This window comes from Mugil cephalus, chromosome 19 (assembly GCF_022458985.1).
Source record: "Mugil cephalus isolate CIBA_MC_2020 chromosome 19, CIBA_Mcephalus_1.1, whole genome shotgun sequence".
Classification (NCBI taxonomy): domain Eukaryota; kingdom Metazoa; phylum Chordata; class Actinopteri; order Mugiliformes; family Mugilidae; genus Mugil; species Mugil cephalus.
The window spans coordinates 21,736,201-21,760,444 of record NC_061788.1 but is presented as its reverse complement, the minus strand read 5'-3'; the positions used below and the strand labels follow the sequence as shown (position 1 = coordinate 21,760,444).

The following is a 24,244-nucleotide window of genomic DNA, read 5'->3' as shown; positions in this document are numbered from 1 at the left end:
CAAACACGAATAGCATTGTATTCTTTCTTTTATTAGAGATTACATAATTGCTTTCAACTGTAAAGCCATTTTCTTATGTCCTATCAACAAAAAACATATTAAAATACATGTACAAAATACATTAAAATTAGGCCGATGTCCAGTTCAAAGCATATACCCGTTTAGGAAAATCTGTATTGAAATATTTCTACATGTTCAAAGCATCTTCCGCTAAACTAGACGTTGACACAGAGTGCTATGGTCAGTTTTGATGTAGAGTTGGATGGTTACTATGGCGAAATGTACTCAGTGCCTGCAAATACATATCACAAAACTGAGCAATGTTTAATACCTGAAATTCCTGAAACAAAATAGCAATTTCAAAAGTGTTAAATATTTTAAGAAATATTCTCATTCAGATGCTTTAATAACCCGCATAACAGATAGATTCACCTCATTTTTTTGTTTTGTTTTGTTTTGTTTTTTGTTTGATTTGATTTGACATTTGATTTATACAGGATAAGCGGGTATAGTTCATACATTTGCCATTTTACACTCAAGAAAAACAAAAAAACTCAACCTGGAAGTTTGTATTTGTCGTCATGATATGAAATACTGTGCAGAAGTTTTTAACACTTCACTTGTATACAGTCTTATCCATCACTCATAATTATATGAAGAGACAGAAGACACTGAGGCAGTTTAAAGTTACAGAAGAACTGTGGCAACTTTTTCAAGATGTTGAACAACCTTTGTATAATGCTACAGGGCACAGCGCCCACTAGATGTTCAACGGATCAGTAACAGACTGATGGAAGAAGATAAAGATTATCTCTGGAAATAATGCTGGAGTGTAATAGTTGCCCACGTAGGCTGAACGTTAACGCACTGTGGCAGTTACTGCTGAGGGAACATCATAAAAAATCATTCATTCACAACAGCCACTCTTTTTTGTTATTTTCCCCCATTTATGGAATCTGAAACATGCTGCACAAAAAACACACATTCACTTGTGAAACGTCAATGTCATTGTTTCCTTGGGTGAAACATGTGCAGTGGGTGTTAAGCTCCCTTAAAGGCAATACAAATACAGCTATAGCAACACGAGGGAAATGATCATTGAATTCATGGAAGTTGAAGCAGCAGAGTGGTCTGATGTGAATGATGAGGAAGTTTTAACAGACATTTAAAATAAACCAGAACACAAAGTCTAATTAAAATATAAAACTCAAAATATTCTTTAAAATGATAAAGTATATTAACTTCTAATATAAACCTTTCCTCTAAATCTAATAAACCTGATTCTCTTCGATGTAAATAAAATACACGGCATCTATTTGCGGTAAGTATGCTGAATTAAATAAATGACATACATAAAAACACATTTTCTTTAGAATTTCTGGACATAATTACTTATAAATTATTAAAATGTATATGAGAAAAACAAATGGGTTACAAGTAAGTCACTCTTCACTATCATAAAAGAGGCTTGTAAGTGCAGAGGAACTGAAATGTGGCATAACATGGATTACATTTATCTTGTATGTACAGTGGATCCCTGCCATTAACGTCCTAACAAGTTTAGAAACGGATCTTTCCAGACACAATGTCTTGATATAGGGCTGAGGTCAGGGGGATATATTCCTTCTCTGAGACACTTAAGAAATATAGAGGATCATCCGTGACATCTGGATTAAAACCTTCCTGGACCAGCTTCGCCTTCTGCTGCTTAAAAGTTTCTGTCACGTCAAGGGAGGTCTAAATACAGGAGGGACACGTATGAACCACATTAAATTATTTCTGAACACACACGGTGAAGGTGATGAATATCTGCAACACGTACCTGTATTCTGAGGAACAAGGGCCAGGCATATGCAGGAAGTGTTTCCACCAAATGGTGATAGAGTTTATTTCCAACTAACTCTTGATCCCGTTTTAAAACGATAGCAGCCATGCCTGCACGACCTTCATGTCCTGTAGATTAAATAAAAGCACCAATTCAGATGAAAGCTACCCACACCATTGTTTCACTTTAATTTCTTCATTATAGTGCAAAACTGTACTGTTTTCCAAACAATTTATTATAAACTACAGCACCCACGAGCCTCACATTCCTTAAGGAGAAGGTGCCACTTAAAGGACTGAATTGCTGCTTCAGTTCTATTATAGAGCGACACAGAACAACTCAAACTATTTGAGCAGCACTTGGTGACTGTGGGGAGGACTGTCATCAAAACAGATTTTAACCAGATGAAATTAGCCATTTGAATGAAACAACTGCTTTAGTCATTGTCACATTTTAACACACCCACCCAGTTGCACAACCAGTGCTTTCGTCCTTAACAATCAGCATAAAAGCTACACACTGCATGTTGAAGTGCCTCAACAGGAGAAACTGAACTGTTTTCTTAGGGTGTGTATACATACGATCATGATTGGAAGTTTCTTTATGCACTATAATTGCTAGTAATAAAGGCAACTAAGGACAACAGAGATTGAGGAAATATATAAGTTAACCACACAAGGCTCCTCATAAATCAAAATAACCACATCAATAATTAACGCAGAATTGCATTTGTGCACTCATATATTAGATTTATTCTTTTAGTTGATGACAGAATATTTTAAAAGGCTCTCATTACTGGTGAACGGAGATGATTTATGGTGCCTTTCCCTTTTCATGTGATCATTTATTATAGCAGTTGTATGTTTTTTTCTGAATGAATGAGATAACACTCTGCTGATGGTGGAGTCTACATGGTCTTTAACGTGACTCAGGACGCATTTTGTTCACACAACTGAAAGATTGCACACACATGTGACCCAGACCGCCTCCAAATGTGGTCAGAGATTGGATTTCTGGAATGCGACCTCAGTGGGTGTGGGTGTGTTCACATGCGTCTTTTAACGCCCAGGTCATCTCACCTGGTATGGTGACTCCGTACACATTTGCTTCCTGGATAAAATTTAGAAGACCCAATGCCTCAGACACTTCTGTAGTGGATACATTCTCTCCTTTCCACCTGTTTAACATGAGGATAGATGCAGTTAGACCATCAGTGACTGCTACAGAACTACAGATTCAACAGATTATATTCAATACTGGAAACATCTTCCATATGATCACATCATATCTGAAATAATGTTCTTATCGTAGCCACTTTAAAGTAAACTCCACACAAGAAATCTACAATCTACAGCTTTTAAATGGAAATACAAAATGTCTTCAGTTATGCAGTATAACACCATTCATAACAAGGTGTCTGTTTAACCATGTCATTTTGGACAGCAGAGGGCGATGTGGAGCTTGTTTTCAAATCTGTAACAGCTCACATCATCAACAGCTAAATGCACAAGTGTATTTAGCTGTTGTGTGATTTTATCTCATCTCATCTTCTACTACCGCTTATCCTCACTTGGGACATGGGGGATGCTGGAGTCTATCCCAGCTGTCATCAGACAAGAGATGGGGTACACCCTGGACATGTCTCCAGTCTGTCACAGGCTAACACAGAGACAAACAACCATTCGCACTCACACTCACACCTAGGCTCAATTTAGAGTCACCAATCAGACTAACAAGCATGTCTTTGGAGGTGGGAGGAAAACAGAGTACCCAGAGAAAACCCACGCAGACACAGGGAGAACTTGAATCTGGACCTTCTTGATGGGAGGCCATGTGAATTTATATGACACATATATAAGAAATAAACGGAGGGACTGACACCCTTTCAGACATCTAGCAGACATCAAGAGCTGACCGATAATGTGCCAGGGTTGAAACAGAGGAATTGCTGCTTTAGGGGACCTGTCATAAGAAGTGTATGCAACCTTCATCACCTTATTTTATGCTCGTTCTTACTTCCCATGATTACTCAGTTCTTTCTTCTGTTATTCTAAGTATAGTCACATCCTTGCTTGATATTAATTATGTGATACTTTATAATACCATTGTGGTTAATTGGCAAGACGGCTATGCATTTGATTCTACACAATTTGGGTAACCTGAGCAAGAATCTGGTCTACCATCATTAAGCACAACTCACTCTCCTTCTTCCAGCTTGAAATTGGAGGCTTTGAAATCAAATCACAAGTTTTAACATTGGTGTGGACAGGCAAATACCAAATGTAATGCTTTATTTTACTGATGAGTAAAAGCAAATTCATGCTGCTCCAATTTCCTAAAAATTAAAAAAAAAATGTTTATAATGGTAAATACCCACTGAAGTCAATATCAATATAACAAACGGGTAGCTTTTGAAAGTAGGTGGCAGTAATGCACCTCCAAGCTGATTTGCCGACCACTTAGTGGACAAAAGGAAGGTAGGCCAGGTTAGCTGGGGAGGATGTTTTAGCTCAGATAAGTGTTGCAGGTGTGTTGGAAGTATAGACTGTATGAAAATGGATGACAGAGCAGCACTTCAAAAGTGAAGCCAAAGCAAGCAGAGCTCCCCCCGGTGACTGTCTGCAGTCTAAGTCATAAGCTCCATCCCCTCCAACGCAAGTGAGCTTGGAGGAAGTGTGGGCGGATCATCGATAATACGGCTCTGCGCTCTACACTCACAAGATGCTGCCATCCGTATTGACAGAAAGCTAGCATCAGTTGGGTGTATACAGTTTTTATTTATTAAGTACTAGAATTAAGTTCTAGTGTCAGTGCTTCATAGAATTAAGTATCCAAATGTAGGTGTCTGGTCAGATGAAAAGGGGTGTAGGGACATTCCTACACTTTTGGACAGTATATGGCATATTTACTTTTCTAAAAAACTAAGAGAAGCATGTGAGATCCGTATAAGAATGTCATCAGAGGCAGCACACTTAATGGAGATGTGAAAGTATGCATTAAGGGTATTTGTTGCATCAACTGCGCTAAAGACAGATGGGTGAGAGGCACAACTGAAATGTAAGGTGTAGACAGTGTATTGGATGTTGTATGATGATGGTCATTGTTAAACTTAGCTTAGTGACGTTATTACAGCAGAGTCCTAAGTGTACAGACAGTGATGGTACCTGAAGGTGTCTCCAATGCGGTCACGGAAGTAAAGGAAGTCCATGTGATCATGAAGCAGGAGATCTCCAGTGTTGAAGTAGACGTCTCCAGCTTTAAGCACATCCCTGACCAGCTTCTTCTCAGACTGGACCTTGTTCCCAGCGTAACCCAGGAACTGGTTCATAGCCGTGAGAGGAGCTACCAGGATCCCTGCCTCTCCTGCACATAGAAAAAGGATTTACTAGTTTTCAGGATTTACAAGTCAGCACTGTACATACAGTCATGTGTTACAGACTGACTCACCTTCATGTTAGAGGACTTGTTATTCATTTACCTGTTTGTGCTCGTATGCATCTTCCAGAGTCTGTTCGGACTGGTTCATATGTTTGTGGATCATATCTCAGGAGTTCAAAGGGCATGGAGAGCTGAAAAACAAGAAAGGACGGTAGACGCTTTGACTTGGTGGGACACTGCTTCAGCAGGTACCATCTGAGTGATGTGTTATAATACCAGGAAAGCTTCTAAATAATTCAAACCATTATCTGTAAAAATCATTTCAATGCATCGCTGTTATATATCATTCTGTCAGTCTTTCATTTAATAATTTAATTTCACATCCATATGCATCAGACTGTACATTACACTGTACAATGGTCAAACATTTTGAATTTTAAAAACATTTCTTCCTCTCAGATTCTCTATTCTGATTTCAAAATGTGCCTTTTATATTGTTACGTTACGTACTGTTAGTTTCACTATAAAATTCACACTAAATGTTTCTTGTGTGTTTCCTATTATATCTTTCTATCATTTTCTTGAGCTACTTTATCTACTTTAATTGCGCATCAACAGAAAATGGCAAAAATCCTTTCACTGCTCATTGTCCTTGTTGGTCAGTATTTTTAAAAGAACAACTACTACATTGTGTAGTAAATTAGCATCAAGCTATAATATTCCAATTAGTTATCATGCAGCTAATTGGGCTCTTTGAGAGCAGTTTGAGGACTGATCTTGGAGGGCATTATTTTATGCTCACGCTTTGAATGAAGGCAAAGAAAACAGAGCTGATTTGTGTGAGTGGTGTGTTTAGAGTGCTGAACATGTCACGGCAGGTGTATTAGCCAGGTTTTAGCAAACCTTCTCAGCATGCACTTTGGGGAACACATTCCTTGATTCATTTTATCTATGCTACTGCTACTGTTTTGTTAAACAATATGCAAAATGTTTCCATGGGTTCAGAAGCTTAATCACAGTTAAATTAGCAAATATAGTCACATTATACAATCTTGGTGTTGGTGCGTTACTGCTAAGGTTCTCCCCAGGTATGCAAAAAACTCCTAATTATATGCCTTTGATAAAATCTAAACAATTCTATTTTGTATAGTTATCATGTGGACACATATACTTAATTGTAATGTTATATCAGTTGAGCTTAAGGATGTGTCACTAAACTGCACCTTTTCTCTAAAATCATCATTATGTGAACATCCTCTCACAATAACAAAAGGAAACCTTTGTATCTGAATCAGTGGCTTAACAATCATGACTAACACAACATCTTAAATTAACAAACCCATTAACCCATCCAAACGTGGAATACCTGCGTTCTAACACAGGGTGGAATCTTTCAGCCTCTGAAGTGTTGAAATTATCAGCACTATTTGTTTATAGTAGAAAATACTGATACCAATTATTGCTGTGAACGTAAATAAAGATGGAACTCAAATGTCCAGAGGGAACAAGTCCTAATCTTTTCCTGCTGACCTTGTTGAAGTAGCTCGCTCTCCCGATCGGCCCAACCTCATCGGTATAGTTGAGGAAGCCGATGCTGGCTTCAGTCAATCCGTAACCCTCCCTGATCTTTTTTATACGAAAGCGTTTGATGAACTTCTTCCAAACGTCTGTCCTGAGACCACTTCCTGCTGCCAGCCGAACACAGTGAGCTCTCTCCTCTGGAACCTGGAGGACACATATTTAATGGATGAGACAAGTGATGTACAGACAAGAAGAGAGCATGGTAAAAGGTAGAGAACAGGCTGCTTAGAAAGTGTGAACTTTCAGATGCCACGCACATGGTAGTAAATCAATAATTGTATATTTTTTTTCATCATGTCACACAGTGTGTTTACATGTGGATTTTTTTTTAGCCTTAATTGGACTATAACAGGAGAATTTAAGTTCATGTAAACACATTCTCATTATCCGAGAATTATTATCCGATCCGACACCCAGATAATGCAATTGAATTGGAGTTTTCAATCGGATGATGCGTGTGCGCATGCTCCACGACCGCAGCGCTGCTGTGTGATCCCGAAACAAAAATGACCGAGAAAGCCGATCGCAGAAGAAGAAGAAGAGAAACAGAGCTGTCTGAGGGATAGTGCGGATCTTACCTGCACCAGAAGTAGCGCGAACATTACGTACAAGATTTAAAAAAAATGTACTATTATCCGTCTGGCTGTTGTTTGAAATGCCGGTCTGCTGCATGAAAACTCTTGAGCCGGAAATCGGGCCATATTAATGTGGTATTAACCCGCTGAAAAGACACGTATCGCCACCTAGTGTGGAAGAGGAGAACAGTTATTCGATTTTCTTGCGCTGCATGTAAACTGGGACAAGGACTGTAGTGAGAAAGTCTAATTTTGAGCATAGCTCGATTAAGCTCTGCATGTAAACGCACTGAGTGTCTTGCTAAAACACGAAAGGTCCCAGTGTGACATCAGCAACAAGACTCGTGGTTTTAGGGAAAACACAGGAAGCACAAAACCCATTTTTGGCACATGTTTTTTAGGTCTTTATCTATAGACCTATAGAGCTATAGGTGGCAACTTGAGGTAAGCTGTCACCATCAGATCTGAATTTTCAGTTGTACACAAGATTCCATGACATCTTTTGACTTCTCAGTAACCTATTCTATTTATTTTTGTAAGGTCATCACAATGTCCACAAGTATCCAGTTCTCCTGAATATATCCATGTGTTCCATGTTGAAAACATCCAAAACTAAACAAAGACAATATCAGACTTTTGACTTTGAAATGACTTGTGTTTTCAACTAGCAGCCAGTTTTACCATCGGATGGTTCAGCAGGTACCGGCAGAGCTCTCCTATGTACTGCACCACAGTCACTTTGTGTTTCACGCAGTCCTTCCAAAATTGAGTGGCGGAGAACTTCTTCTTTAACACACACGTCGCACCTTTGAAGGCAAGTGAGGAGACAGAGAACAGGCAGGAAAGCAAACATCGAGTGTCAATGTCATTGCAAAGTATTTATAGTTGGAGCTGCGGTGTGAAAGTTCCCCTGCTTTGTTTCAGCCTTTGTGTGAGGAAGTGAGAATTCCTTACAGGCCTATAAAAGGGTTTCTGTGGTCATGTTGGCTTCCTACAGTGTTTGCCCTGGGCATTGTCAATAGTTATCTGGGAAAGCACAAATAGATATAGAAAATAATATATTTTTGGGTGCCACTGTTGGGTGTGATTATACTCACTGTTTCACTTTAACAAGTTGTATCTTGTTTGCTGATGTTCACAGAAGCATATAAAAACAACCTTGTGGAAGGTGGAAGCAGTTGCAACGGTGCAACAGACAGAACAACAGTGACTTTGTTTCTACTCAGGAAGGACAACATCCCTTCTCCTGGTTCACAGACTTTGAAAGATAAAAGATATGTACTAATAAGAAAGAAATGGTATTTGCCTGTAAGATAAGATAAGATAAAAAAGATAAACAAATAAATGTAGCGTCATGATCCCTTTGATTCTGTTGCCTTGCTTGCGGCTGTTTCCTGTTCGTAGGCTGAGGACTTTGTCCTCTGGTCACAAGCAACTGGGAAAAAATACTTTGTGCACACCTGACATTTTAAATTGTTGGGTTTGGGAACAATCAAGTAGAATGTTACTTCTGTTAATTCACCTTATCAATTGTTGTCTTTCGCTTCGCTACAGCTTGCTCACAGACTAGGAGACATTACACCCAAATATCTCACATGCTGGAGACCAGATAAAGCTAATCGGCTACACATAGAAACTCACTGACACATGAGAGGCAGTACTCCTCCCTATTGTCTTACGGGCGGGGTCTAGGTAGACTAAGGTCACTGTACGTCCCTGAAGGGGGTTTTTGGTTCTTTTTACCCCTAAGGTGAACTGACCGAAGGCTCAGCGCTGAATCAATATCTATTTTCTGTGTACCAAATAAATATCCAAAAACGTGAGAAATTGTCGCGTGATTTGTGCGTAGGTGAACTACCCTTTCCAAACGGTATAAAGATCCTGGGCTGAAGGAGAGGAAAAGGTCCGTCCTTCACAAAATGTATCTCCAAATGCACCTCAAAATCCAATCATATACGATCAGCCGCAGCATTGAGACCACTGACAGGTAAAGTAAATACAATTGGCCATCTTATAACAATACAAACTTTCGGACCTGGCATTCTTTAATGTGGATGTTACATGTACCACCCACCTAGACCAGACCAGGCACTCCCACCCCATAGTATCTTATCTTAATGTGACCCATGATGTACTGATCCCTTAAATCCGTCGTCAATGCATTCTGGGTGTGTTCACACCTGTACTTTAACCAGGTCTGAACTGGAGCTGAGATTTAATTCCGGACTGACTGAAGATTCTCTCCTCTTACCAAGCTGGATGCATCCTCCAATCCCCAACAGGGAGGCAGACATGTGGTAAAGAGGGAGAGTGATGTAGATGACGTCATCGGATGTTGCTCCACACATGTGAAAAAAGGCCATGCTCGCGATGGCTTTCAGGTGACCTACACGGGCTGCCTTGGAGAGACCTGGAAGACAATGGCAACATGGACTACAGCTGTAGGTGATGTGCTGGACAGTTCTTTTAAATGAATATTTAGCCAGACATGCTTGCGACAGTTTAACCTATGCTGCCTAAACTGATTTTGTGATTCCATGGGTCCTCTGACACTTAGGCGTAGGTAGGTAAAATATATTTACCACACTCTTATTGCCTTTTGTGCCATGATGTCTTTATAAGGAAGGCCAGAACAGACTCTACAAGGACACTTAGTGAGTTTTAATTCTCTGTGGTGACTTAAGCCATCCTCTGTGGAGCGGCAACACTCTGCAGCACACAACAAAAAACTGAACAGACTGGGAAAGATGGCCGACTCTGTTCTGGGCTGCATTCGAGAGCCCGTGGAGGTGGTGGGTGATCGGAGGAGGAAAACAAGGCTGTCATTGCTGACTGAAAACCAGTCATACATCCTCCATGGTGCTATAGCAGTACTAGACAGCACCTTCAGCAGCCAACTGCTTCCCCCATGCTGCGTGAAGGAGCGTAACCTTAGATCCTTCCTTCCTGCTTCTGTGAGGTTGTACAACCAAACCTGCTGTCCACTGTCCTTTGGACTGTTTGTTGCTGAAACACTGCAATTCACTCCACTGTGGCATAAGTAAAGCATTATCTTATCTTATCTTTAACAAATTCAATAGCTATGTATTTTATCTCTGCTTTGAGGATGATATGTTTTACATGTCTTTTCGATTTCTTTGGCTAAACAAGAACACAAGGTGAATGAAGATAAATGTATTTGTGAGACAATAAATCAGGTTTCATTTATTTACATTTATTTTATTTTTCAAAATGATTTCTACCACTATCTGTGCTCCATAATGACTGTAAAGTTGATGTTTGACTTGTTTTAAACAAGACTAAGTCATGCTCCTGCTCTACGAGGAGGTGCTTTGAGCTACTTGCTGAACATCAGTATGCTAACATGCTGAGGTAGAGCAGGAATACATACTTATTCTAAGTTTGGCACTAAATAAGCACACCTAAGGTTGGACAAAACTCTCCTGGTATTTGCGAATATTTGGTCAATTAAAGATCAACCACTACAAACGTACTTAAGCATACTCTTCACTTGTTAATTCATGTGGCCCAACAGATGTGGTTTTTGAAAGACTGGTCGTCTGTAATTTGTGTGATAACTGAACAGTATTCATACAGTACCTGTGGTGCCAGAGGTAAAGATGTAGACAAAGTTTGACATGATGTCAACTTTAGGAATGTCACTGATGGTTTCTGCAGACATGTTGTCCACCTTATCTAGTAAAGTGTTGAAGTCCTCAGAGGGTGACGTGTGATCCACGACCCACACGGCCACATTGTCCTTCTTCAGGTCAGGTCGCACCTCCTTCACCACACGCAGCAAATCTGCAGGAAACAGAACAGTGGGTCATTCCAGGGAGACAGATCAAAAACAGGATAATTGAGGTAAAACTCTAAATCCCTGTGAATACCATTCACACACATGATGTGTGCTAACGTAGGCTACTTCATGGTATACTGAACTTCACTTTAGTCAAATATCAGTACAACCGGCAGCTTTTTGCATGTTTAGAAATGTTCCTCAGGAATGCTTGACTTGAAAATAAGACACTTAATGATGTTAAAAAAAAGAACATTTCCCTGGTCATAGTTTTTAGGATGTGAAAACTAGCCAGTCAAACATCTGTTGAACTTTACAATTGTAACGATAGAACCTTGTATTGTATTAAATTAAGTATGTAATATTTACTTAGGACAGGCTTAGATCAGATATTCCTTATGTCCTTAGGGTTAAGATAAAATAAGCTCCACTGCAATTTGCTCCAAAAAAATCTACTAACACATATTAATGCACCACCAACAATGGAACATTAATACATCATTATAAATACAAGTCTTACTGCATCGCAATCTATTATTTTTTTCTGCTTTCATCCAGTTTCTTGTTGGGAAAATTTCAGTCTTTCAAATCCTTTCTCTGGATACTGTAGTTCTCTTCTTATAACACTGCTTAAACAGTGGAGTACAAAGCTGTTTGTATTATTGTTTATATGATGAACACATCGGAGGCAAAACAAGTTAATTTGGAATTTAGAGATCTGACTATGTGATGTTCAACTTAAGCAGCAATACCGCCAGTAAATATGAGATGGCGGCCATGCATCAGCTGAACGGCTTCCATTTTTATTTTAAAACTTTGGTCCTCTAAAAAATTCCCCTTTGTGTGCTATCAGGCATGGTCCTAACTAGTTCTGGCTTCTGGCTGTTAGTGCAGGTTCTCTTAAAACCCAATAACTTTGCACTGAGCAGTTATGAGAATGATCCCAGGGATTTTGTCCAAGTAGGCTAGCAGTACTTCATAGAACTCTGTTGACACTGATTGGACTATATCCTTAGAGGTCCAATGTTTACACCATCGACAATCACTGACAGGCAGCCACATTGTGGTTAAATGTAGTAGAACAAATCCCTTTCTTTCACAGGACTGCACCAACGGAAAGGCCACCCATTTTGTTAATTTATTATATCTGATGTGACTACAAGAAGGTTAACATGGGTAATTGCCTTGGGATGAGTCAGAATAATGAGAAGCTTTTTTAGAGCGTAAATGGAACAAAATGGTTGGGCAAGAACGGAGACTTCTTCAGTTGCACTGAAGAAATGTACATTGCACAAAGGCTATGAGCTTTTACCTTAAGAGGGGAAGTTTGTTTTGGGGGGGAATACAAGTGTTTTATTCATATGTATTATAAACATACAAATAAATCTTTACACATCCAAACTACAATGGGCTGAACGTAAACCTGATGGCAACTTTAACAGGGGAACACATTGTGACTGCTGGTGTCTTCACCATCACCAGTTTACCCAGTCTTTACTTTCAAAACAGAATGCTTCCAAACCTAGTCAGAGATCAGATCTCTCAAATGCCCTCTCACACCTGTTTCCTACAAAATCAGATCGCCCAGATCTGATCTTAATACAAGGTCTGAACAGGCCCATACAGTGGATGTTACCATAACACATGCTCCAAAAACTCGTGGAATGAGCCCACCACCACCAGCCCCCTAGCAATTTTTCTTGGGTTCTGCTGCCTGGTCCAATAACAACTAGTGACTTTTTAATGTGCATCTTTTGGCAGATTGCAGCCACTCCCATTTCTGTGGGAGTGGCTGCAATTTGCACGCACACACGAAGGCGACTTTTTAAACACAGCGAAGTCTGTGTTCAGCTTCAGAAACCAGAGCCCAGGGAGCAGGATAGACAGGAGTTTGCCTCAGTCAACAGCGATTGCCCAACTTGCAGGAAAACGTGTAAGAAAACGTGTAGTAGCTACCTGCGCCAACAACGAGCGTCTTGGCTCCGCAGGCCTGGAAGCAGTGGAGCAGAGATTTGGCTTTTATGTTGCTGTTGAGAAAGGCCACTTCACAGTCCAGTTTACATAGCCCCAACCACGCACACATAAAGTCCGGCTCGTTGCACATCAGCACAGCAACAACGTCTCCTTGTTTCAGGAATCCCTCCGACCTGAACGCGTTCGCAAACTGGTTACTCCTCCTGTCCACATCTCTATATGTCAGCGTCTGGTCTTCGAAGACAATAAAGGGTTTGTTCGGGATCGTCCTCGCTTGGTAGAGGAAACAGTCGAGGTATGTGATGATCCCTTGCAGCATGCGAGCCTGCAAAGTCTTTCTGTAGCTCCGAAGCTTCAAGTAATACACCAGGTCCATCCAGAAGAAGGGATACGCGTTTCTCTGGTAAAGAAGCAGAGCCAGTAACCCTGCCAAAACGCTGCTGAACAGCAGGGCTATCATCTTAGAAAAAACACCACACCTCACTTTAGGACTGCTCCAAAACTTTAAATAACAGGCTACAATCGCGCATGCCTATAGGAAGCCCGCAGCCAGCCTGATAGAAGCTCTCATTATGCAATTTGACAGTAGCGCAGTCACAGCCAATCAGCTGCGAGCAAGGAGATGAACAGATTGGAGACTGAACAGGCCTGTCACAAACTATTCTGGGGCCCCCAGGAAAGACTGAATACCCACCTCTACCCCCACACTAAAACAGACAAGGACTTTATACTCTAACTCACAGGTGTCAAACATACGGCCAGTGGGCAAAAAGTGCGAAATTTACATGGGAAACTGCAATTTTTCAACGAAAATAACTTCTAGCCCTAATTTCACCCTGTTTTAGTCAGAGAAGTGGACAGAACACAGTAAGAAACAACAGGCAGCAATGTTCCCTAATTGCACTTTTTTATTTTTTTTAAAAAGGATAGTTTATTAAATGTAACCATTCTCCTAATTTACTTGTTCTTCTTTGCACTAAAACAAATGGAAAAAAATCTATAGGTTATCTTACTGATTTGGCTGAATGTGGCACCCAAACTAAAATGAGTTTGACAAAAAACCTTTCCCACATGAAGCTGGTTCGCAATTTTTTTTTTTCATATTTTTTTTTGTTTGTTTGTTTGTTTCAGCCCTCTGTCCAGAATAAAACTGTATTATCCCAGACTGAAACTTTTCCAAAGTAGACTGTCAATCTGAAGACAAAAGTTGTCTGGTAGTCCAGACTTTCAGCATCAGCAACTGGTAAAACACATCAATGTTTATCTACTATGATGAAGTTTCTGTTTCATATTATGACAGTAAAAAATGAAAATGCTGCGAATGGTCTAGAATGGAATAGAATAGTGTTTTTTGCCATTTGTACAGGTTCATTGGAATTCTTGCTCATTTTGAAAGAAAAATTCAAAATTTTAAAATGCAGGCAGACAAAACTCAAATAGATGATAAAAACAAATACAATTAAATACTAAAAATACTAAAGTTGGAAGGTGGACTCACAGGCACAGAATAATATAGATACAATTTATATAATACAGAAAAAATGGACCTAATATGCAAAAATCCATAAGAGGACCAGTAGCAAAGGAAAATCTTGCAATGCAATCCAGAAGTACCTTAATCAATACTCTCACAACAAAAACAAGGTGGCCAGCAAAAACCAACACAACATAGAAACTTCACCCAGAAAGACCCAAGTAGGACTTGAACCCAGATCTTCTCAGTGGGAGGTATCAATGGTAACCACCACTCCACTATGCCAAAGATGCTCATCACATCAATGATACCATGTGGTCAAGTTCGCACTATATCACATACTCAAGATCAAAACAATAACATGACAACAATAAAATACACATTGCACGGCTCATGCGCACAGTAATCAATATACAAATCAACTACACACAATATTCCAGAATATACCCCCCCAACATGAAAACTACAAACAATTGAGGTCGAAGTTGAACTTATTATTAACTTACACAGGAAAAGCATATATTCCTCCAGTGCCTGTCACTCTGACATGTTTTTACACATGTATGTGTTAAATGCTGACATTTCACATTTCAGGTGTAATGAAGTTTATTTTTGTTGCAACTCGACAGTAAGCACAGTCAAAACTACTCTATATCAGTTAAAATATACAAACATAATTTTTGGTTCATTATATTTGGTTTCAAAAAACTGCAACAGCAATGTGCAGAAATAATTTATAGTGCAATAACGGTAATTGAGTGGTTTGAACATGGTTTAAAAAAATAATATAAAGTTGAGTAATTAGTCTTAAAACTGTGTAAATGTATGGAACTATGAGCAAAAGCTTTAGTTAAAAAAAAAACTAAACTACCTTAATCTACACATTTGAGTTTTTTTTTAATGTTACTCTTCCTCAACACTCCACCCACTCCTTAAAATCTTTGCTTCCTGGAGGCAAAGTCATTTATGACATCATTAATACTAATCACTGCCAGTGTACTCAGTCTTTCTTGTGCCATGGAAGGTCTCAAGTAGTTCTTCATTAATTTGAGCTTGGAAAAGCTCTGCTCTGCAGATACAACAGTCACAGGGAGAGTGGAGGCGTACAGTGTACGCTACAAGAGACAGTTCAAGGCAGAGCTCTGTAGAGGATGGAGATGGACCTACGATGAAAAATGTACACATACACACATATTAATGAGGTACTTTGACTAAATCAATTTCCCTGGGTGTAATTGTTCTGATGCATTACCTACAGTTGAGCCTGAGGATGGACTGACACTGGGCTGATTCTGTCTCTCCAAAGTACTTTAACAGTGCTCCTGGGCAAGTTTCACATAACTTATGAGTTGATATAAAAAGCATATTAGTATCTTAAACTAAATTTAAGGGTGTAACACACAAGTCATGTTTGCTAGCATAACATGTTGCTAGCAAACGTCCCTGTGCTTGCTAGCACAAGGTGACGTCAAAATCAAAGTCTATGAGGCTGAAATCAGAGATATTCTTATTTTCAGTCCACTGGAAAAGACTAAATGCACTTTGTGGGGTTCCACTGTCCACGTCAGAATAGCGACAATGATCACTGTGCAATGGATATACTGGCTTCTCATATTGTCCGTCACCTTTCTTGTAAAATCAGCAGTATAACAGTATAACTGAAACACAGAATTTTGAAAATGACCATAATTAAATTATATTTAGAACTAAACAGTGTCTGTTTAGCAAAGCAAAATGTCAACAATCTCCCGTATAGAAAAAAAGACAAATACCACTGAAGGTCCATCTGTCTTGTCATTTTATTCAAAAGCATTTGCACAAAAACTCTACAATGAAAAACAAACCCCCTGAAAGCACAACAGCGTCCCATGGTGATATTGTGTAAATCACCTTCTTGGATAAGAACTGTGCAGTGGTGGTTTGTGTGTAAATGTGTAAATTCAAACTAGAGGATAGAAATATCAATTAAGAAAAAGATGAGTTTGGCATGTTAATCTTGAGAAAATCTCAAGCATTCAGTTCAGAGCAGAGATCACTTAAATACACAGTACTAGTAATCTGGCGGTTTACATGGGGAAACATCGACAAAAGAACTGCAGCATCCGTAGATGAAGGGTCGTGAGTTGTTACAATCCATCAGTTTGAATCCAAATGCCACATCTGTTCCTTTTTTCAATTTAGAACATAAGACACTTGGCGATGTTAAATATTACATCAGAACTAATCAGACTATGTACATTTTTTACAAACAGGCTCAGAATAATAAAACCGTTTGCTATTTGGACCATTCAGAATACAGGAAACGTAAAAACAAAACAATGTTTAGTGAGATATGACATTATTTATAACACATTAGTAATGTGATCTCTTTTTGTTAGATTCTTTCCAAAAGCCAAAGTCCAGCTTAAGCTTTCATCTCGTCAGATATGCTGAGCCCATTAAATTGCACTCTTATAGAGACTATCAACTAACTTATTGACTTGCTACAATTGTACAAATGACTGGGTTACTTTGGTAATATGAGGATGCTCATTGAAGTGAGACAAGATGAAGATACAATGATGTTGTGAAACTCTTAGCAAACCTGACTTCTTAGCAAATATTCTGGCCACTGGTGGAAATTCTAGCGGCCATGGATCCTAACGATGGAATGAGGTCACAACGTGTCATCACAGCAAAACATAAAGTGTCCTATCAATCTAAATTGCTGCAATTCAATTTTTGGCTCGGCAAATTCCAAGTACTTTCAGGAATTGCCAGCAGTCCTGTCAATTGGGAACGGCCAAGCAAGCTAACACAATCACCGTGTAGTGCAGGTGTAGGACAACCAATACACAAACGAGAAGGAAAGTGGAGACTTTTCGTTGGACAAACCAACATGTCACTGCATACAACAAAGAGAGCTGGAGACATAGGGGAAATTTATAATATGAGTGTACACTATAAATTACCCACTCAAGAAACAAAACATAAAATGACATATCTTAATATACAAACCTTGTCGCATCCTGCATCCTCAGCTTCCATCCACACACTCACTTTATGCATTACATTTTACACCAACCGACCAAAGAACAAAAACAAAAAAACAGAATACATTTAACTTATTTTCAGAATGTCATCATTTGAAGAACAGGATGGTATGATGTGTGTTTTTCTTAAATTTAACAACATTTCATATATAGGATGATTAAGAGGTCTTGAATCTAAATTGTGTAATTTTGCCAATAATTTGACAAAATACTAAATCAAATGCATTTTTAAAAGCAATATTAAAGTAATAGATCTGTACTGGGAGGCTGGGACAAGTGCTTGAAAATTGGGACATAAGGCAGAGGGAGAAAGCATCCGCTAACCAGTTAACTAAACTGAAGGGTTAGCATGTCTGCCATGGCCCCTCTGGATTTTCTTGTTGTGTCACTGTATGGGCTCCATGCATAATTGTTTTTCAAGCAACACACAGGTCTGACACACAGGTTGAGGCAGCAGAAAGTCAGAGGGGAAATGAGTCTCATCCATGTACACACCTTCTACTATCATTTATCTGGGTTGCGAATGCTAGCGCTACATATAGTATAGCCACATTGTTAGTGAGTGGTCCAGTCAAGGACTGAGTTTAGCCAGCGTGCTGCTTTTTGACATGGCGCAGCAGCAGACATGCAAATTTGCCTAAATAATGTAGATCGTTGTCTACTTCTTCAGGGTTTTAACTCAACAATGTTGTTAAGAAAACCATCTGTATTACCATGATATGGCAACAAGAATCTAGGCTATCATCTGTACAATGCAAAAGTTGATTGACTGAGTTGCTTTTGTGAAGTTTAACTATATGGATGTAGATCCACTAAGAAGAGCTCACGTAAATGGCAACAGGTGCCACAGCGTAGTGACCACTCATGATCACTTAGTAATATACTGTATATGACTGATATTATGATATACAAAAATGAATTGTTCTTGTACGAAAAACATTACTGTCTTTTATCTGACAGATGTGTTGATTCACTAAACAGAACTAGTGAATATTGGTAGGACCAGAAGGAGTTTCATGGACAAGGCTTTAAATGGCACTTATACCTTTGGTTAACTTAAATACTAGTCCAACACTCATGACTACATTTGATGTTATTACTATGTGCAAACACCAAATATTGTGTAGATCGAATCCTAACGCATATCATGCTCATATCAAACTCCTGTGGCAATGGCAGAAAAATGCGAAAGCCTACTGAATTCTTGGAGAGAGAACACTGCAAACCTGCAAGGTCACTGTTGAGAGTGGCCATTTCGAACAAGTCGACACTGGCTTTAACAGCAACACATCATACGAAGTACTTTGTTCAAAGCATACACCATCTTTCAGACTTGTGGAATGATCTACAAAGACTTTATCATAGTTACAGCAACTGTTAAAAAAAAATAACAGCCGCAAAACTAACCTGTAAACCTGTAAACCCACTTTAAATCATAGTATATACTTACAACGATAGTATCAAAGATAAAAAAAAAAAAAGAAAAAGAAAAAAAAGAACAGTTGAAAATATGCTGTGGGTACACAGTAAAGTATGCTATTTTGTGAACATCCAGTGCTGAGTCTCTATCCCATCATTCAACTTCCAGCTCCTTGAGCTCTGAAGAAGGACTCTCTCTGGCTGGCAAGAGGTCATAGTGACAGGGGATATGACTGTTTTTCGGTAGATCATATGGATCTTGGCGAAACTGCACATGGCTGCAGCCGTCTTCATTGGTCTGGATCGTGCTTACAGTTGGCTCTGAAATCAAAAAAACAAATTAGAAGGTATTTACAGAAGGAATAGCATTTAAGGCAGTACATTGAAGGGAACACTCTGACATACTGTAAACATACTGTCAATGTTATTTCTATATCAAGATGCTTTACATATCCATCAGCCTGAAAGCCCCAGCGCAAGCACTAAGGTGACTGTGAAAAGAACAAAGTCCCTTTTAAGAGGAAAAAAACAGACTGTGTATAAATATGGACAATGCGTTCCCACACCCTTGCATTGGCCAAACCGACGGATGTTTTCTGAGGATATGATCAGTGTGAGTTTTGTATGCACAGTACAGTCCAAGAGTGGAACCACCTTCTACCAGACTTACTCACACTTTCATTTGTTTAATACTACACTCTGCCCTACTCCAGCAGTTAAAAAGGAATTTAAAAAGAAATGTTGGATTATACATTGTACTTATACCTAACATTGAAAAAAAAGAAAAGAAATGATTTGATGTTTATTTTAGTGTTTTAGTTTAGCTCAAGTCCCATCCATTAACCTGAAGGAGATGCAGCTTATGACCTATACAGTAGTCAGACACAAGGGGAAGCTCTACTTGCTTTGACTTCACTTTTGACAAGCTATTCCACCATCCATCTTTATTCAGTCTATGGGGAAAAAACTTTGAGCAGTCATAAATATATATGAATAAAACACACATTCAGCAGCTAAACAAGATACAACCAAGATTTAGTATTTAAACTTACACTTTGTCATTGAATTCAATGAGAAGGTGTGTCCAAACGTTTGACTGGTAGTGTATGTTACATGATCATGACTGATCATATATATATAGGTAGCATTTCTAATATTAAGCTATTAGGCTAGTAGGTGTAATGCATGAATATAAGAGGCATAGCATGCTATGTAGTAGTAGCAAACAAGCGAATGGATAGCAAGACATAGCAAGAATTTAAATCAAGTAGAAGACAGACTATTCCACTCCCCTCCTCTTTTTATAAAGTAAGTCTGAAAAACAGAAGCTATTCATGGCTTTACTTTTAAAAGCATATCCACTTTACATCTAACTGCACATCACTGACCCACATAGCAATGCAGAATGTTGTTAATCAAACTGAAAAATACGCTTTAATAAATCAGTTTTGGTGACAGCAAACAAATATAAGACTAAGCTCCTCACCAGCTTCATAGACATTCCGGTTATTGGTCGGGCTGCTGTTGCTAATCTCAGCATATGGTGAATCCCTTCTGGCCGGTGATTTCATTTCCACATAGCCACATTCTGTGTTTTTGGCTGTCAGCATGGGAGGGTCCTTTATTGTGGCATATGGGTTTTCAGAGCTGTTGAGGGAACAGGAGCTGGCATGATAGGGTGTGCCCTTCACGAGATCTGAATAACATGGACAAAGGATCCAGTGAGATTTGAATAACAGCATTAAACTGAGTTTTCCAGCTTTGATGTGCAAGACCTACCTCTTAAAGATTTCCCCATGTATCTCCTGTCAACTCCATAGGCTCCTAGCATGAAGAAGCAATGGGATTAAGGGCTGTTGACTAATCTTATGTTCAGGGCTCTCAAGTCTCACATACTGAGCATGAGACACACACATTTCAATAAGTTCACACGCTCTCACGCCACAAATGACATATATCACGCCGAAAAATGATGATAAAACTTGCCACACATAGACTTAGATTAGTAATCTATGAACAGATGAGACGAAAGCAATCACCCAATCGGAAAACATCAGTAATATATATCTATATATCTATATATATATCTATATATATATCTCTATATATATATATATATATATAGAGAGAGAGAGAGAGAGAGAGAGAGAGAGAGAGAGAGAGTTACATCTATGAACTATGTAGGATATTTGCTTATGAGTCAGTAAAAACATCTTAGTCAAACAAATTCAAAAGAGTCCTGCTTATGTTAGGGTCAGGGTTACAATATGTGGTACATGCATGATGTACATCTGTAAATCTGTTTGTTTAAACAGAAGGAGAATCATATTCATTTTAGTTCAGGGGCAACATATAGCCAAATTTTATCTCAAGTAGTCCACACCACTAACGTAATAGCATAACAACCTGTAAGTAACGACAACTCCATTTTCCCCCTTTGTTTAAGTGCAAAGACGTACTTCACAAACTACAACTGGTCCAGAACACTGCAGCCCGCATTATATCCCCCCTTGTTATTTATTTTTGCTTTCACTCATATAATGGTATGAATGGAAATGTTTCTCTGTCACTTATTTTTAAACTTTACACAGACACACAGTTGTCTATCATCTGCATACAGTGGAATTTAACACAAGTGATTGTCTTTATACATTCCCTCAGGGGAGTCATGTTTAAAAACAGAATAGGACCCAGAATGTATGAAAACCACATACAGTCAATAACATGCCTATGTGATAAAGAAAATCCCATGGAGTAAATTAACTAAAACCTGTCTTCTTGAAAAGTATGACCAAAAGTGGTCAAAGAGAGGCTTCTCATTATTTTTTTGTATGCTGCAACTTACCCAGTTCATTGAAGCAGTCATCTTGTTTCCAGTCTGCTGGCAATGTGCCAGTATGATTAACAAGAGGCGCCCGTTTTCTCTGATCCACATTCTTCATGTTAACAAATAGTTGATTGTTCTTGGCCTAAAAATAAGGTGGGATCACAAAAAATGTCGTTACAGTTATGGTCAACTGACAATCTACAGTAAAATGATAATATGCTCCTCTATTTCCCATACCTTTCCGTATGGACCGTTGTTAACATGTGGGGGGCTGACGCACTGGGTCAGAGTATGGTAACTGGGGTTGGAGAAGTAGTTTGTAGGGTGGGTCTCACATGCTGGTGAGTGAGCATCTGATGAATGACATGGTGACAAGACATGTAAACAAGATGCACTGAATGAGTCGTTTTATCAGTTCTGTTAGAATAAGATCCCAAATCTTAATCTGTGATATCATAGAGATCAAGATTGCAATAGGATACACTACAAAACTAAACAATGAATGATATGAGTTTTAGTGAATTTCCAGTACATGTACTCTATTTATAAAAGTCCCCCTTTTCATGCTAAGTGTGGGATGTGCATCTTTTTCCTTGGATGCACTGTCAGTACTCACTGTTACTAATTAAAATAATAATTACGAGTCCAAACGTGGCATTTTCACATCAATCTCCACTCAATAAAGCAAAATGAGATATTTGTGCAAATTGTGTAAATGTGTGTCTGTGAAAGCTCTCAGTCATCTAGGTCATAGTATGTCCCACCAGCTGAAACAAATGCAATTGGACATATTGGAAACCTGAGCCAACAAGTCTAGCTACTAGTGTCAAACTGAACAGACTGTATTTAAATGTCCCACAATTCATGTTGCATGATGGTAGAAAAAACAAGCCAATTTTACACGAGAAAAAGTTTGATGGGGTATAGATCAAGGCAAGGATATAACCCAATTTTAAAGCTTTGCATTGTATGTAAGCAATTCAGACAAAACAAGTATTTCAATGTGCATTACAGTGGACTCTTGTTGCTTTAGTTGTTCTAATGTTTTAATTTCTGTTGGATTAATAACACAATAAAAGCTAATGTGTACATGCAAATAACAGTGTGATATTAGTCTAGTCCAGTTAATAGTGCAGTACATTTTCTCAAATACTCTGAGTTATTCCATTTCAAGCTACTTCCACTCCACTACATTTCAGATGTTAATATTGCACTTTCTCAAAACAGGTGGTATGTCTTTGAAGGTTCTCAATCATCCAGGTCATGACATATCCAAAAACAAAGCTAAAACTGGACTTGTTTGAGTTTGTGTCACTCATTCAAGTAGCTTCTGCAGTCCAAGAAGACTGGTGGGGATTTGGGCACACCTGAAACCCTGATGACTAAGGTCTGTGATTCAGAGCTGAACGTCCTCAAGAAAGCTTAAATGAGTCTTATGTTTTAACTTTGTTTTAGATTTGAAACAAGACACCCTGTAATGTACTGTACCTGCCATGGTGTAATCAGCAGTGACCCTCATAGCAGGAGTGTAGGTCACGGCCGGCATGGTGGGCTCTTTGCCCTTTTGTTTCTTCCTGTAGATGATGAAAAGGAGCAGAAGGAAAAGCACCAGCAGCACCAGGACGATAATTCCTGCGATGGCTCCAATCTGGTAGGTGTCCACGTGCATGGCTGCACTGGTCAAGCTGTTAAGGCTGCCCACCACCACAACACCAGCTGCAGACAGGTAGATTGAGGAAATGTACGACCAGAACATGGTCTTTGAGTCTGTTTGATCAATTTAACATTTTTAAGATGTTTTAGAAGGACACATAAGTCAGTGGAGTCAAAACATTGTGTTTTCACATCCATTGATTCAATTTCATTGAGGTGTGTTCTCACCTTGGTCACATCGAGCCCCCTTCCATCCTGGGTTGCAGTAACATGTGCCAGTCATGTGATCACAGGTGGAGTTATTCATGCAGTCACAAACCTGACGGCAGCCATAGCCATACGAACCAGGGGTACACTCTGGAAGGGACAAATTCAGTTTAGGCAGAGTTCAGCTGTATCAGTTGAACTCTAGTCACCTTTGTGAGAACAGTAAGAGAGTGTAACGTACTTTGTTCACAGTGTTGCCCCATGAAACCAGTGCGACACGTGCACTGTCCAGAGATGTGGTCACAGTCGGCTCCATTCCTACACTGGCAGATCTGAGAACAGTCCTTCCCATAGAAACCCAAGGGGCAGCCTGCAAGGTAGTCATCCCCATCATATGCTATACTTTTATAAGTACCATATGATGCTATTTCTGAGCTCTATTTCTGAAATAAACGACCAATGCTGTGTAACAATCAAGTTTGTTTGCTGTAAATAATTTC

General features: G+C 39.1%; 2 protein-coding genes across 2 annotated transcripts in view; both read right to left on the bottom strand.

Annotated features, from left to right (window-relative positions):
* Positions 1-10: 10 nt before the first annotated feature.
* Positions 11-13,695, bottom strand: LOC124997075 (very long-chain acyl-CoA synthetase). The gene is made up of 10 exons (XM_047570621.1): positions 13,115-13,695; positions 10,960-11,163; positions 9,611-9,769; positions 8,041-8,165; positions 6,734-6,928; positions 5,304-5,394; positions 4,990-5,188; positions 2,905-3,002; positions 1,823-1,953; positions 11-1,737 (listed from the first exon to the last, which is right to left on the bottom strand). The coding sequence occupies exons 1-10, from the start codon at positions 13,590-13,592 to the stop codon at positions 1,561-1,563; spliced, it is 1,857 nt and encodes a 618-aa protein (XP_047426577.1). The 5' UTR covers positions 13,593-13,695; the 3' UTR covers positions 11-1,560.
* A 2,686-nt stretch (positions 13,696-16,381) lies between these two features.
* The window catches only part of megf10 (multiple EGF-like-domains 10), a 47,120-nt gene continuing 39,257 nt past the window's right edge, over positions 16,382-24,244 (bottom strand). Inside the window, exons 18-25 of the mRNA XM_047570599.1 lie at positions 23,986-24,114; positions 23,766-23,894; positions 23,373-23,600; positions 22,122-22,237; positions 21,903-22,026; positions 20,837-20,881; positions 20,544-20,753; positions 16,382-19,378 (exon numbers count right to left, since the gene is read on the bottom strand). Of these exons, the coding sequence (XP_047426555.1) occupies positions 19,212-19,378; positions 20,544-20,753; positions 20,837-20,881; positions 21,903-22,026; positions 22,122-22,237; positions 23,373-23,600; positions 23,766-23,894; positions 23,986-24,114 (1,148 nt within the window). The 3' untranslated portion in view covers positions 16,382-19,211. The remainder of the gene's footprint in view (positions 19,379-20,543; positions 20,754-20,836; positions 20,882-21,902; positions 22,027-22,121; positions 22,238-23,372; positions 23,601-23,765; positions 23,895-23,985; positions 24,115-24,244) is intronic.